Source organism: Scatophagus argus, chromosome 3 (genome assembly GCF_020382885.2).
Source record: "Scatophagus argus isolate fScaArg1 chromosome 3, fScaArg1.pri, whole genome shotgun sequence".
NCBI lineage: Eukaryota > Metazoa > Chordata > Actinopteri > Scatophagidae > Scatophagus > Scatophagus argus.
Window position 1 is genome coordinate 16,564,077 of NC_058495.1, and position 14,602 is coordinate 16,578,678.

The 14,602-nt window shown below is 40.7% G+C and overlaps 2 protein-coding genes across 2 annotated transcripts; one reads left to right on the forward strand and one right to left on the reverse strand.

Moving 5' to 3' along the window:
* Nucleotides 1-343: 343 nt before the first annotated feature.
* psma5 (proteasome 20S subunit alpha 5) lies at nucleotides 344-4,292 on the reverse strand. The gene is made up of 10 exons (XM_046384212.1): nucleotides 4,173-4,292; nucleotides 3,822-3,872; nucleotides 3,248-3,314; nucleotides 3,002-3,128; nucleotides 2,246-2,313; nucleotides 2,050-2,157; nucleotides 1,857-1,915; nucleotides 1,654-1,756; nucleotides 1,339-1,425; nucleotides 344-1,049 (listed from the first exon to the last, which is right to left on the reverse strand). The coding sequence occupies exons 2-10, from the start codon at nucleotides 3,848-3,850 to the stop codon at nucleotides 972-974; spliced, it is 726 nt and encodes a 241-aa protein (XP_046240168.1). The 5' UTR covers nucleotides 3,851-3,872; nucleotides 4,173-4,292; the 3' UTR covers nucleotides 344-971.
* Nucleotides 4,293-5,289: 997 nt separating this feature from the next.
* Nucleotides 5,290-13,902, forward strand: LOC124056604 (matrix remodeling-associated protein 8-like). Its single transcript, XM_046384216.1, has 12 exons — nucleotides 5,290-5,518; nucleotides 6,252-6,278; nucleotides 6,703-7,008; nucleotides 7,408-7,509; nucleotides 7,609-7,742; nucleotides 7,871-8,050; nucleotides 9,531-9,672; nucleotides 12,505-12,660; nucleotides 12,758-12,782; nucleotides 12,858-12,949; nucleotides 13,039-13,110; nucleotides 13,194-13,902. Exons 1-12 carry the CDS (start codon nucleotides 5,467-5,469, stop codon nucleotides 13,214-13,216), a joined length of 1,311 nt encoding a protein of 436 aa, XP_046240172.1. The 5' UTR covers nucleotides 5,290-5,466; the 3' UTR covers nucleotides 13,217-13,902.
* Nucleotides 13,903-14,602: the final 700 nt, after the last annotated feature.

The window sequence follows — 14,602 nt, forward strand, 5'->3', positions numbered from 1 at the left end:
CTTCCTTAACCGAGATGTGAATGTATTTTCTGGTGTCAAACTGCCCCCTAGTGGAAAGACCGCGCAAAGGCCAAGAAAATTTAATTTGGAGAATTTATTCTCTTAATTATTAATAATGTAGTTACAAGAAGTCTCAATGACAGTTTTTTCCCCCACAGTAGGAGTAGTTTACTTTTTAAAAGAAAGGTTGAGGAGACAAAAGGCAGCAAAAGGTTATCTAAAATGGAAAAAAATATGGGATTACCCTTAAGGCTGGGAAAAGAAATGGAAAATGAAAGATGAAGATGCATAGAAGAGTAAAATAAAACACATCCTGAAGACAAAAGCAAACTGGGAATGTATATACTTGATTCTGTTTTTAATATTACTGGGCAACACTTTTTGCCTTCATTACATGACTGGAAACAAGGGGAGAGAAAAGACAGGTGAGAGGGGGGGTGACATGCAACTATTACAGTCATCATCCCTCTCATAAATGATTTGATGAGATCTAATGGTAGTTGACAGATTTTCAGATTTCACTGTTTAAACCAAACCCCAAGTATCCCTCTGTCACGTGATGTGATGAATAAGTATAAGATGGATCGACAGCTTTTAACCGTCATACAAGAAACAAGACAACAAAAGAAGTACAAAAAAATTGAAATAGTCAGGCCGCTTTCTGAATACAAGTTTAATTGTAGTACTGATTCGTAACAAAAAATCCCCACCCTCCCCACCCCTCCCATTTCCTGCCACTCAGATGTAAGCGCTGGTCAAACCCCTGTACAGAGTTGTACAGATACTGAGAGACAAGTAAAAATTAGCACATTACAAAGAGAACCCTGTTAGCAATTCAAAAAAAAATCTGAATGCAGCAAGGAGAATGTGCTGACAGAAAGTTGTGGTTGTGTTGTGACATTCAGCCCAGGTGTACTTCCATGTCCTCTCCTGCCCAGAACTCAAAGCAAGACTCTCAAGTCTCTTCTGCTCTAGATATCCTTGATCACATCCTCCAGCTCCTCTTTGGAAAACATGTGGAAGGTCTTCCCAGGCTCTACTGTTGCCAGCTACAGAGGAGACAAAAATTAACAAAGCCTGCACAAAACCCCAGGATTTTAACTCTGGCAGTCCTGTGCAAACCTAAAACTGCCGTGGCGAAGTGTTCTTTCAAACAAAAGTCAAAGTAAGTACTGATGTGGTTTGCTCTGGGCATTTGCACTGATGTGGCTTGTGATAGACATTTTCACAGACAAATCCAACCTTAAAATGTCCAAATACATTTTAAGGTTGGATTTGTTTTGCTTGCCAGACTAAAATCAAATATTCAGAAACTGGTTGAAAAAAAGAGAAACTGACCTCAATGTTGGTGGCGTTGAGTTTCTCCTCCATCACCTGCTTCAGAATGGTGAGAGATGATTTGATGGCATCTTTTAATGTCATTGACTGTCACCCAGGGAGATAGGGACAAACAGAAAACAAAGAGCTTTTCAAATCCTGGTTTGTTTGCATGCATTTCCTTTAATTTGGATGACTTGTGCCTATATAGATTGAAAAAATTCTTTGAAATCCTTGAAAAACAATTTACCCACTCACACAAAATAACAGCTTTTAAACATCGCCAATTTGCTTAGCTGATGTTCCTGTTAAATATAAATATGCAGCTGTTGGTACCTTATGGTAGACCTCTTGCAGAGAGCTCTGTGCTCCCTCAGACGCTGAGCCAATGGCCCGAGCATCGCACTGGACAAAGGTTCCTGATGGGTCCATGTGGTATCTGCATTCACAAACAAATAATAGTGAAGTCTCTGTGAGGGCAGACTTAAAAGGTGGACATGATAAGTATGTAAGGAACACAAATAGTTATCTTGACGTACAGCTGGGGGCCTTTTTCATCAACTCCCCCAAACAGAAGTGCTACGCCAAATGGTCGACTCTGTATAAATGACAGCACAGAGGAAGAGGGCAGAGAGAATATGAGTTAGTTTACTACTCCATCAAACATTTTGCTGCTGGCTAAGGGTTTGAATACATGAGTATTTGAGCATGGAGTTAAACTAAGTAACTGACCATTGCACCAGGATCAGCATCCTCCTCTCCAAACTGGAGCGCCAGGTTGGACACAGCCTGTGTCACACTCTCCACTGTCATTGTCTCATTGTAAGTAAACCAGTGGTTCTGAGGAGGAATAAATAATCTGGTTTATTACGGGAAAAAACTCAAAATTAGTGAACCGCTTATATTACAGAGTGCTGAGCATTTATACCTGCGTTTCCACTCTTGCTTTGTCAATTAGAGTCTTGGCATCAGCTATCAAGCCACTCATGGCGCAACCTTGGGGTAGAAAGAAAGAAAGTGAAGAAACTACAAGTCCTGCACATGCTGCAGCCTAAAGCATCAACAAGCATGACCATACTGAGAGAAATGTAATGTCATTCCATGTTAACTAAGGGAGCACTGTTATGCTCGAGTTAAGGATGCAGTCACAGCTCCCGGTCAAACTTTGAAGTCACAAGTAAGGGCTACAATTATCCTATCAATTAAACAAAACAGCAAAGGCCTTTTCATTGTAGTATTAAAGAGAAACTTGTGCCTTTGATGCATGTAGGCTCAACTACTGTAAAGCGATGTGCAATGTCCTCAGGTCAAACCAAACTGTACAACAAATACTAAATTTAAGCTACAGCAAAGCAAAGAGCCAGTGAATTTCTAAATCAACTTCAAAGATACAATACAATATTACATACAAAAATATAAAACAAATATGTAAAATAATTAAACAGCTACTCAGTCTATTTACCCTTTTTGGCCTTGCTAATACTTTCACACCATTAAATTCCTATTGTTTTTATCAGCATTTTTGAATAAGCATTTTTTGTTTTTACCTTTTTTAAATATGACAATTTAAAATATAACAGTGATGTACAAGTTTAACTGAACCACAGATTATTTATCCAGTCTGAGTGGTTATCTAAATTATGGCGTAGCTGATAGCTGACATTCAGTTTCTACTTCCACTTACCGATGTGACTGTCAATCTCTACAATCTTTTCGATGCTGTTGGGTTCCATCAGCGGAGAGGTGATCCTCTTCTCCACAGCCAGACACACCCCCTCTGATGTCTGGATACCGATGGCTGTGGAGCCCAGCTGGGAAAGCCAAGCCAGACCACAGAAAAATTATGAGCTTCATTTTCAGGTTAGCATAAAAGTATCAAACAGTATCAGGATCATTAGTCAGCTGTAGTGATTCAGCACATAATACTCACTTTAATAGCCTCTATGGCATATTCAACCTGGAACAATCTTCCTTCAGGGGAGAATGTGTTTACACCCCTGGGAGACACAGGTGAACAACGATTATTAATAGTAGTTATCAATTCAACATTGGCTTAAAAATTGTTGTTTGTTGTACTCCCAACAAATTAAAGTATTTGTTCTTAAGTTTGGTTTGAATTTATTTGTAGGACTTTAGAGTCACCACTTTAGAGGACACAGTGGGACCAGTGTACAGACTATGGTAAATAAAAAACACTATTGAACAACACATTTTAATCGCAATCAGTTTTCCGGGTTCAATAAAGGTTTAAAAAAAAAAAAGACATCGAAAGTGAAAGCACAGTTACACAAAGTGACTCGCTTCTAGCTAACCACCAGCAACAAACAGTTTCAAAGTTACAAGAGTTGGAAACAAACGTGTTTCCAGATTTCCTAGAGGAGTCAAAATCAAAATGTGCCTCTATATACAAGCTCTATACACAACTGTGCTCTCGTAAGTTCGCTCATTCCCACTGAGAAGCGCTCAATAAATGACAAAGCACTTCGTGTTGCACTTAACGTTACCTGTCATATTCCGATCTTGTCAAAAACATCTTTTAACGTTGATCACAGGACCTGCAAAAGTTGAAGACGTATTTATTCACTGACAATGCGTTTTAGTAATTCTTAAAAGTCAGGACGATTATTTGCTTCGAGTTTTGCCGTGACACCGGGTGATTAGCTAGCTGGGGTTAGCTGCGATGCCGAAGAAGCATGCTAGCTAACTGACGTAGCTAATCACTAAAAACAACGGAACGTGATATGCTCATATAAGTGTAACATAAACATATGGATATTGTAATAACATTTAAGAGAAAATATATCAACAATTACAGGACATCCCTCTACATAAAGGCACTTGTTAGACTCATTTACCTCCAGCCACAATCCCTTGAATGAGTTCGCTTGTTTCAGGGGAAGCGTCTGGGGTGTAACATCCAAACGCACCGGCTGTCAACAAATCGGATACATGAGTTCCGGGTGTGCAGCACTGTCCATAACCATCCTCGGTATCCTCACACAGTGACTCGATTTTGTATATCACTCTTGTCTGGCATTTCTGATTGACTGCTGTTTGTGATAGATAAAGATAAATTTTGAATTTTGAACATTAAGAAATATAAATCTAATATAAAATGTTTTTTATTCACGATTCAAAAACCACTGACAACTTCAGGAGTTTATCCTGCTGTTGACATTGTCGACTGCCTCCCTTGAAAATATTAATACCTGTTGAAAGACACAGTGAGGAAGTAGCCTAATAAAGCAGAAATTCTGGTACAAAAGGACCTAGATGACTTGTGATTCCACGTCATAACCCAAAATGATCCACTGCGCGTCGTCTTTGAGCTGAATAAAAAGCGGCATCAACAGGAGCGGCGGATGAATACACGCACTTGCAACTCTTTTACAGCCCACAGAGAGGAACCACAGTGATTTCTGTGTTGAGGAATTATTTCTAAAATCAACTTATAACATATCATTTCTTACTATAATCATATCGCAATAACTAGAGTTTATTGCCTTGTTTGACACGATCCTTTTTCGGCGATCTTATAAATACATGCATAGAATAACACACAATCTGAAAAATAACCCGTAGCCTAAACATCGCTTTCATACAAATAAAGCAGAATAAAGTGCAGAAAATATCTTCTGAAATGTAGTTAAGTAAAAGCATTAAAAAATGTAGTAGATACGGTAGTCCTTGCTGCTACTACTGTCCCAACACTATATTTCCAGTTTCCTAGTTAAAACGAAAACTTTAATTTAGCCTGTTTGATGGGTTTAGTTTTGTCGCAGACAAGAGAAAGCGACGATAATTCAATCAGAAAGAAAGAAATGTGCCCTACATCAAAGGTAACATTTAGAGCACGGACAAATCTCATTGTTGAGACGTTGTTCTGCGGGAAGAATTAAGATGGTCGGGTGAAATGTCGAAGAGAGGGGATGAAGCCTTCATGCAGGCAGTCGGTGTCGGGTTTCATTTCCCGGGTGGGATCAATTCAGATTTGGTTCTGTGTTGAAGCCCTAACGTGGCGCTGCTGGTCTTCAAACTCCGAAATCTGACCAAAACAAGTCCAGCTGTTGCGGATGGATACACCACACTTACCTTCCTGCCCTCAGGTGAACAGCTTTGACAAGTCTCCGCACCAGTAACATCGTCAACATGAAGTCCCAGAGGGAGGACATCATTGTTCAGGCTCTCCTCTTGGTCCACAGTAAGTAGACTGCAGTTGGGTATTGTTTTACACATATCTCAGGTGTGTGCAGAATAACTTTGTGCATCTAGAACTTAACATCAGTAATAATAAAAGAAATAGCCTATTAAGGCCAGAAGCTGCACCACTACTATACGTTAGATTAAAATGTGTAGCTTTAAAGAGAACTCCTCGTGGTCTCTTCTTCTTTAAATTCGATTAAGCTGCTTATTTTAAGACTTTTAAATTATTGCTTTTAATTAAAAGTGTCAGGGAACACATGATCTAAATTGCTGACATGTAAGACAGGAGGTATTAATCCGAATATTTTCAGAGTCATTTTAAAACCAGACTCGGTGCTTTTGCTCCACGTCGAGCTTCAGACTCAAACACATTCCTGTCAAATGAGTTTTACTGAGTCAGTATCATTGTGGTCAGCATAAACACAGTGAATCACAGTGATTCTTAAGCGCACATTATAACTATTAGTCATGTTGACACTGTTGTTTTCAATATTTACTTTTGTAAACAGCTGTAATGAATTGTCAGTTGTTGCTCTCCTTTGCTACCGTATTGATCTGAGATAATTACTTTAACTGAACAAACTTCAGTTGTTGTTTAATCTGAACGACGAGCCTTCCATCCAACAGGACTAAAACCTTTCAACACAACACAAAACATCGCAGTTGGAGTCTGACAGCCAGGCCTGTTAAAGTGATTATCTTGTTCACTGTCTCTACTGTTTCTTTTTCAGTCCCTGTGGCCTGCCTGTTCACTGCAGGTATGTTTCTTTGTGTGTGTGTGTGTGTGTGTGTGTGTGTGTGTGTGTGTGTGTGTGCATCAGAGGTGGAAGAAGTACTCAGATCTTGTACTGAATTCCACAGTGCAGAATCACTCTGACAAGTAAAAGTCGTGGATTTAAATTTTTACCAAAGCAAAATTACAAAAGTATTTGTGTCAAAATATACTTAAAGCAACAAAAGTGAAAGTACTCATTATGCACACTGGCATAGTTCAGAAATACTGCGGTAAAAAAAAAGTACTTCAAAACAATATTAAGTTCAGTACTTGAGTGAATCTACTTGGTTACTTTCCACTACTGTTGTTCATGTGCGGTTATGATTCATATCCATTCAGGGATTTAGTCAACACTGAATGTCTCAGTATGTAAAACTTTACGCCCTGTCTGTCCCTCTGTCCCTCAGTGTCAGGTCAGTCTGACAGCAGCAGCAGTGTGGTGGTGGCAGGATACAATGTGAGCGCCCCCGCTGGGTCGAGGGTGGTGCTGCAGTGTGTGAGCGGCCGCATGGTGTGGACCAGGGACAGGGTGAGGGATAGACAGAGGGTGGTGCACTGGGACCTGTACCGGGCCCATCCAGATTACGCCATGGAGAGAGTGCTGGACATGTTCTCTGCAGGGGACCAGAGGATCTACAACTCCTACAACCAGGGCAGGGTCGGCCTCAGTCCAACAGCCTTCAGGGATGGAAACTTTTCCCTGGTCATCAAAGGTCACACTCACTGCCTTTCACTTTAATACCCGTAGATGTTTAATCTTGTATTTAATGCTCATTATTGTGAGGTTAGCAGAGAAAACGATTCTAGTTTGCAGCATTCAACATTCACACAACAAAACCACTGAAAGTTGACTCCAAACAGCCACAGTTTGAAGTGATTTAGATGGTTCTTCTCTTAACATCTGTGCTTGTCTGTTGCTTGTCTGCAGTGATTTGTTTTCCGACAGCTGAGCTGGAAAAAAATATAAAATTATGCCCAAGCTGTCAGAGCACCACAAAAAGTCACATCTCTCAACTGATTTCATGCAGTTGTGTGATTTTTGACAATGGTGTCACCACCAGCCACCTCCTCACTTAAGTTTGCTTTCTTTGTGTCTCTGCATGTGATGACAGATGTGACAATGAATGACAGAGGTCTGTACTCTTGTAACCTTCACCATCTCTACTGCCACCTGTATGAGACTGTCAGAGTACAGCTCAACGTCACTAAATCACGTGAGTGTCCCACTATTGCAAATATCAGCATCTTCCACACGTGCCAACACCGAAGCTGACTCGGTTTGTCTTTTTTTGCACATTTACCGCCCCCTAAAGGTCGAAAAGAACAGCGCTTCTGGGACGGTCAGAAGGCGGTGTATGTGGTGCTGCTCGGCAGTACCGTGGTGCTGCCGTGCATCAACCGACGTAATGTGTGGACGGACTGGAGCGACGAGGAGGAGGACCAGCAGGTGTGTGCATTGCACAAACTTGTTTGTAGGTCTTCAGGCAGTCAGTCTCAGTCTAGATTTGATTCTAAAAGGATTACATGGTATCAACTGAAAATTGTGACTCCCTTCCCTAAATTGGTGGCTTCCAGGTGGTCCACTGGGACCGTCAACCGCCGGGTGTCCGCCATGACCGTGCTGACCGGCTGGTGGACTTGTATGCATCTGGGGAAAAACGTAGCTACGGACCGCTATTCCTCCAAAGGAAGATGAACATTAGCAACCAAGCCTTCTCAGAGGGAGACTTTTCACTTGCCATATCTGATCTACAGGTGTGTGAAAGGAGAGTAACTTTGCAGACCACAGGGGCCCCATACTTCAAGTACACATAGTAAAAAATATACTGCTATGACAAGAGGTACACTTCCTGCTGGGGTCACCCTTGTACTAAATGTGTGCCCCCATGCTCCTGGATAGTGTTTACAAACGTGTATGGCTGTGTATACAGTGTTTCCAGAACACATGAAAGTTTCATTAGTATTGCAGCTCATGTCAGGTCAAACTTTATTGTTCCATTGGGAAGATGAGGTTGAGCCAGCACATCAACAATACTGCCAGAATAATAAACAATAGAAGATCTGGCCAAAAGGACTTCCTATTTGTGTCCATGTGTAATGACAGCAAACAGAGAAGAGTTAGCAGTCATATTTTAGGAATCTCAAGGGTCATGGTGTTGGTGGTGTGATTGGGCTCATAAATCAGAACATTTAGGTTAAATACAGACTCAAGAGGCCCTGAGGCTGAACAACCACTCTGTGGAGGCAGGCCAGTTTTCCAGGCAGATATACAGCCAACCCTGAGCTGACTGCCATACCAATTTTGTTCCTGTTTTATGTTTACATTTTTAAAAGTACAATTAGTTAGCTCTAACAAAAACAGTATCTATTTTCCTGGCAAGATGATGATGGATAATTCCAGTTATCTGCATGAGAACTTTGAAGTGTTTTCAAAATATCCATTTTGTACAAATGAGTATTCATTTTAACAAGAACATGTGCAAATAACATGTGAACCAAGATTTTTGTTTTTTTGACAAATTACCTATATAATTAAATAGTGATTATTTAATGATGAAAAATAAGCAAAATACAGACTTGTTTTGCTTTCTTACCTTTAGCCTGCTAGCACTGCGTAGACCTTTTTCAAGCTGCTGGTTCATGAATATAGGCAGGTAATATGTCTATTAATAGATTAAGCTTTTGTCATCTGTAATGATTTTTAGCCATGCTAGCTGGAGCCTACTTTTGCTGTTGTTGTTTTGTAGTGATACTAAACAAATGCAAGCATGCTAACAGGCTAAACCAAGAGGGTGAACATTGTAAACAGTAGGCCTGTACCTGCGAGCATGCTAGCATTGTCATTATGAGCACGTTAGCATGCTGAGCTTAGCATTTAGCTCACTGGCCAGTGACATTGTAGGCTTTCAGAGCTGCTAGTGTAGCTGTAGACTTAGTTTTGTTAAAAAATATCATGTGTAAAAAATATTTCTGGAATACCACACAGCTCTGAAGACTACACAACTAAAACCACAAAAATATGGTGTTCAGATTCTCCCTTCAAGTTCTGGTGGGAATTCAATGTCATTTGCTGGTGGTTCTTGTGTTGACATTTAAATCAAACCATTTCAGTGTTTTGATCTCCAGCTTCTTTGTTGTTGACATTTGGATTCCATTTTTTTTTTTTCGATTGAACACATATACAGTATAATGTGTGTGCTTGGTTGCACTTACTGTGTGCATTTAACACACACAGCTCACAGACCAAGGGATGTATTCCTGCCACCTCCACCATCATTACTGTGGTCTACATGAGAGAAGAGAATTTCAGGTCACAGTGGAACCACCAGTGATTCAGACCACCCTGCCAGCCAAAGCCCTTCCCAGTGAAGACAAAGGTAGCTAACACACACACACACACACACACACACACACATGTACACACACACACACATGTACACACACACATAAATATACAAATACAGATTTCTCTTCCTGCTCTTGGTCAGTGTGAGTGTCTTAGCAGAGAAGATGTTTTATGACTTCGTTTATTTAAACTATCATGTGTACAATTAGGAGAAACACACACACACACACACACACATCTGTTCTTTCCTTCACTCTGTCTCATTTTGTGTTTGGACTCTCCAAAGAGCACAATAACAGCAGAGGAAGGGGAGATGGGGAGTGGGGAAGGGAGGGCAGGGGTTTGTTTCATGAGAATTTTTTTCTTGCACTGTCAGCTTGTCTGTCGCCAGGCCCCTCAAAACCACACACACTTTCTCACATCCGCCTCCAAACCTCTCCCTCCTTGCCTTTTACCTTCTTTTCAACTGACTGCTCGCCACTGATTCATCATTATGGCTCTACTCAACACACTTTCGGTGTGTTTGTGGTTTTACATGTTGTGAATGTCTCTTTTCTGAAGAGCTTGCTTTACATTTCTCAGTGGTTTGACCTGCCTGAAAAGAGAAGAAGAGTGGAAGCACACTGAAAATAGGATTGGTGTGTCGGCATGCCAGCTACCTACCTCAAATGTTTGAGGAATGAGAGAGTTTCTGTTGCATGTGTCTGTGTTTCCAGAAGGTAACTGAAGCAAAGTCGATAATGGCAAATGCATCAATGTGGGAAAATCACTGAAAGAGAAAATGCCTGTGGCTGAGTCCATCTGTGTGTGTGTGAGAGAGAGAGAGAGAGAGAGAGAGAGAGAGACGGCGTGCCAAGTCCGATCTCATTCTAGTGGAATCTCTCGGCTACAGTCTTTGGACTGAGGTCCAGCTCTGCCCACACAATTAATCCTTCAAGCTGTAATAATACAGTAGGATTGCACAATGGGAATTTTAAATAAGAAACAAGATGCATCACTGGTTTATCTCAAGCACTGACGGGAGTTTACACAGTTTATTCTTCGGTGCACTCAACATTTAGTCTTCTTATCTGCTCTGGTTTTGCCCTCTCTGACTGTCTGCTGCTCTGTTGACTTTGGCTCTCTCCTGACATTCTTCACCCCACCTTCGCCTTCCTTCTCTCCTGCCTTCTCTCTGTCTTTTTTTTCTCCTTTGAGGATCCCACATGCTCAGGTTTGTTTGTTTTCATCATGTAGCTTTCACTTGCTCTTTTTTGTTGATTTTCTCACCTTTGTGAGTTTATGGACAGGACCAGGACTTTCGCTTCATCTGTGCTGCAGCTGGCAGAGGAAGGCAGACATAGAGACAGAGGGGGTAAGATAGAGGGACATATATAAAGAAAGAAAGAAGGATGGAGTGAGCAGGCTGTTGATGAACTGGGTAGAAGCGATGTAGGTCACCCCCCCAACACACAGACACAGACACAGACACAGACACACCACACCACCCTCCACCACCACCCTTTGGGAAGGGAGGGGATGGGACATCCATTCTTAACACAAACACATGTTCACATCTGGAGTCAGGAGAAAATGGCTTAAGATTAAATAAAAGGAACAGAGGATTTGTAATATTAACGGAGATGTTGTTTTCTTATACTCAGCTGTGTATGCGCTGCAAGTTTGTGTTTGGGATCACTGGGTGAGGTCTTTCTTGCTTCATTTTGCGAGGCAAGTCTCTGGAGAAACATCTCACCGTCCCCTTCCTCTCCCTTGGCTCTCCTCCTCTGTTCCACCCTGCTCTGTCCTTCCTTCAGTCCTCTTCCTCTCCTCACTTTTCTGTGTTTGACTGCCAGGAAAAGTAAATCACAGCATGACTTTCTGTCTGGATCGCATTTTGGCTCAAATATGTTGAGTCTGAGGTCCACAGCTGCTTCTTGCCTTGCACTATTTCTTTAATGAGGCAAAAAGAAAAAATGAAACCAGGCATTCCCTCCCACTCAACACTCTGCAGAACTGCAGATATGCAGTATCACTTAATGCTGACTGGTTAATTATTTCTCAACTGCCTGGACTTGGAGAGAAATTTCTGCCAATGAACTCATGTTAGTTTCCTAGCTTAAATAGTTAGCAACTGCAAACACACATTAAACAAAAAAACACTGAATACCCCGGGAAGAAAGACAAGATTAAATATAGTTGAGGTGAAGTTCAATGGTCCACGTCTTAAGTGTGCTTGAACAGGAAACACACTTAAGAAGTGTGTTTCCTGTTCAAAGTTAATGACAAAAATGAAATTTTGAAAGACAAAGTGTCAGTGCACTTGATTACAAAACAGATGTAATAGTGTCCTTTGTTCATTGTTTGTTCGAGAGAATATTTTCTTTCCTTAAGATATTTCCTTATTTACTGCACAAAGCTGATCATTAGAGCATATTTGCATCCATGCTAGCCTCGCTGTGCTGCTGTTTATATCTGAGCTCAGCATTTGCTAGTTAGCACTAAACACAAAGTCCAGCTGAGGTTGAAAGAAAGAAATGTCATTTTACAAGTATTTAAATTAATGTCACCAGATGAAAGGCTTAGGGAGCACCCACATTCATCCTGAAGGGGATGCATATATATATATATATAAATAATATCAACTTCTACGACTAAGCTGATATCTCTCCCATATCAGTCAATATGCCTGCTGAGGTGACCAGGACAGCCTCCAAAACAGCGCGAGGCTCGTGTACGTACTCATGGTGTGTGTGATGTCTGTTCAGTGTAAAGTCTGGTCTTGTTTATTACATTTGTAGACCTCAAGATGACACATTGGTCTGCTAATGAAACATAAGATGAGCACTTAAATGCTGACTGATATGCTCTCTGTGCCCTTCAGACACTAAGGCTGAATCACCACGAGTCATCAACGTCATTGTGCCTGACCAGAGAAACCACTTTCTTCTGCCACTGGGCTACGTCCTCACCTCCTTTCTGCTTCTGGTGTTCATTATCCTCATCATCATCCTCATCACATGCAGACGTAGAACCAAAGGTCTGACCTGTGACATCCCAATCTGGCTAAGTGATTGATAGTGGATTTTGTATTTCTGAATCTCATTTAACTTTCTTCTATTTTCTTGTGTTTTCAGAGTTTTATCCACAGGCATCCATGAGGTGAGCAAGAACACACAAACACACATAATCGCTGTCTGTCTCTTAAACATATGCTCACATGTCTCTGTCTTACAGTGACAGGTCCAGCAGAAGTCACAGCAGCTCAGAAGAGTTTGAGATGGACGTTGCTGAAGTGAGGGAGTGCAGCTGGGAGGAGAGAAGATTCGGTGAGTTAGGGGAAAGTGTTCAGAGTAAATGGATGGTGGCGTTTGTATCAGCTGTGTTTGTATTTTGACTCTCTCCTGTGCTGTTTTAGACTACAAGAACAACCTGCTGAAAGAGAAGGTCCACCTGACTGCTCAGCCTAAAGTCATTGATCTTGACAAAGGTAATGCATGCACATGCAGAGTCAGCTGTCATGAAATTTCTCATTTTTCCTCCCTCCTTCAATCTCAATTTGTCTTTTTTCAGAGATGCAGAAATTTTCTAAGTGAGGAAATGGCAAATAAAAAGTGAAAATGGAGTCACTGGCTGGTCCAGAGGCTGCACTCCAAACTAAAAACTGCCTTCTGTCCTGGCAGGAGAGACAGCAACAGACAAAATGTTGTGAAATGCAGAAAAGCAGTTTAAATAAAACTGCTCACACTGAGGCCTCATGTTTTCAATATTAGAGAAAAACTTTTTTTTTTCATTCTACTTGGTCCAAGTAAAGTGGTTGGACTTGAACCACCGTGCGTGGTGCAATAGCACCACCCAGAGGGGAGCCTTAGCCAAACCTTGACTGCTAAATGAAGGACCAATATGGGCATAAGATGAACAAAGTTGACTCAGTTGTAACTGAATGAATATGAGTTATCAGTTTTTGCAGCTTTGATCATTGAAGTTAAAAAATAACAAATAAATGTATTGTGTATTTTTTTTTTACTTTGTTTCTTTTTTGTTTTAATTTCATATCCATCTTGGCTTAACTGGCTGGACTGAAGCACCAACTCAAGTGCTATTATGGGCTAAGTGCTATGTATATTAGTGTGTACTGCTTCCTCTTAGCTATGATTAAGTGTATGCTAACTGACCAATGATGCCACATATGTATTTTTTTTTTATTTTGAAACTCAGACTGTATTTTTTTGTGGAATGTTCCTTTCTTTTCTAAACATGTATTAAAGTTGGTGCCAATGTTGAACTGAAATCAGTTATTCCACCATTCAAATGACTGTGATTTTCATAGAGTAAATAATATTACCTGAATGTGTACCGAAGGATGGGATTTGGACTAGTAGGAAAAGCACAGCTTTTACTGATAACATTAATGATGGCTCTGTTCTATTAATTTCATTTCAGACAATCAAAAGTAAACAAAGTTCAAATATAAATATAACAAATATAAATTTTAGACATTTTTGTTTGCCTAAAACCTGGGGAAAAAAATCACAAATCATAATGTCTTAGAGAGCTTTACAGTCTGTACAACCCCCTGTCTCTAGAGCCTCAATACTCAAGTAAGGAAAAATACATTAATGGGGGGGGAAGAAATAGAAGACCACCCCCTGAACACACACACACACACATATGATGATGTGGATGCAGATGGACGAGCAGCCTGAAGTGTTGGCTATTCACCATGGTCACAGACAGATCACATGAACAGGAGCAGCAGAAGAAACAAAATATAAACACATTTTGATGATGAACCTGAAAGAAAAAGAAAAGCAGCTTTGCAGCTTAAAGGAAACCGAAACTCCTCAAAATGATGTCATTCATTTTGGGGTTTAATATGTACACAGATTGTTGCAGCCATTTTGTTAGTGTTTTGTGGTGAGCCTGTACCTACTAGTAACACTGATGGGTGCATAAGCTGCCCATCTTGATCCATGATATTA

Excerpts from the sequence above, each read along its gene's own strand:
- psma5 (XM_046384212.1), bottom strand. The coding sequence starts at position 3,850 with ATGTTTTTGACAAGATCGGAATATGACAG. Across the intron at positions 1,916-2,049 it reads ATGCTGATCCTGGTGCAATG|AGTCGACCATTTGGCGTAGC; the intron begins GTCAGTTACTTA and ends TCATTTATACAG. Across the intron at positions 1,426-1,653 it reads TGCAAGAGGTCTACCATAAG|TCAATGACATTAAAAGATGC; the intron begins GTACCAACAGCT and ends CCTGGGTGACAG.
- LOC124056604 (XM_046384216.1), top strand. The coding sequence starts at position 5,467 with ATGAAGTCCCAGAGGGAGGACATCATTGTTCAGGCTCTCCTCTTGGTC. Across the intron at positions 5,519-6,251 it reads GGCTCTCCTCTTGGTCCACA|TCCCTGTGGCCTGCCTGTTC; the intron begins GTAAGTAGACTG and ends TTTCTTTTTCAG. Across the intron at positions 9,673-12,504 it reads CCTTCCCAGTGAAGACAAAG|ACACTAAGGCTGAATCACCA; the intron begins GTAGCTAACACA and ends TGTGCCCTTCAG.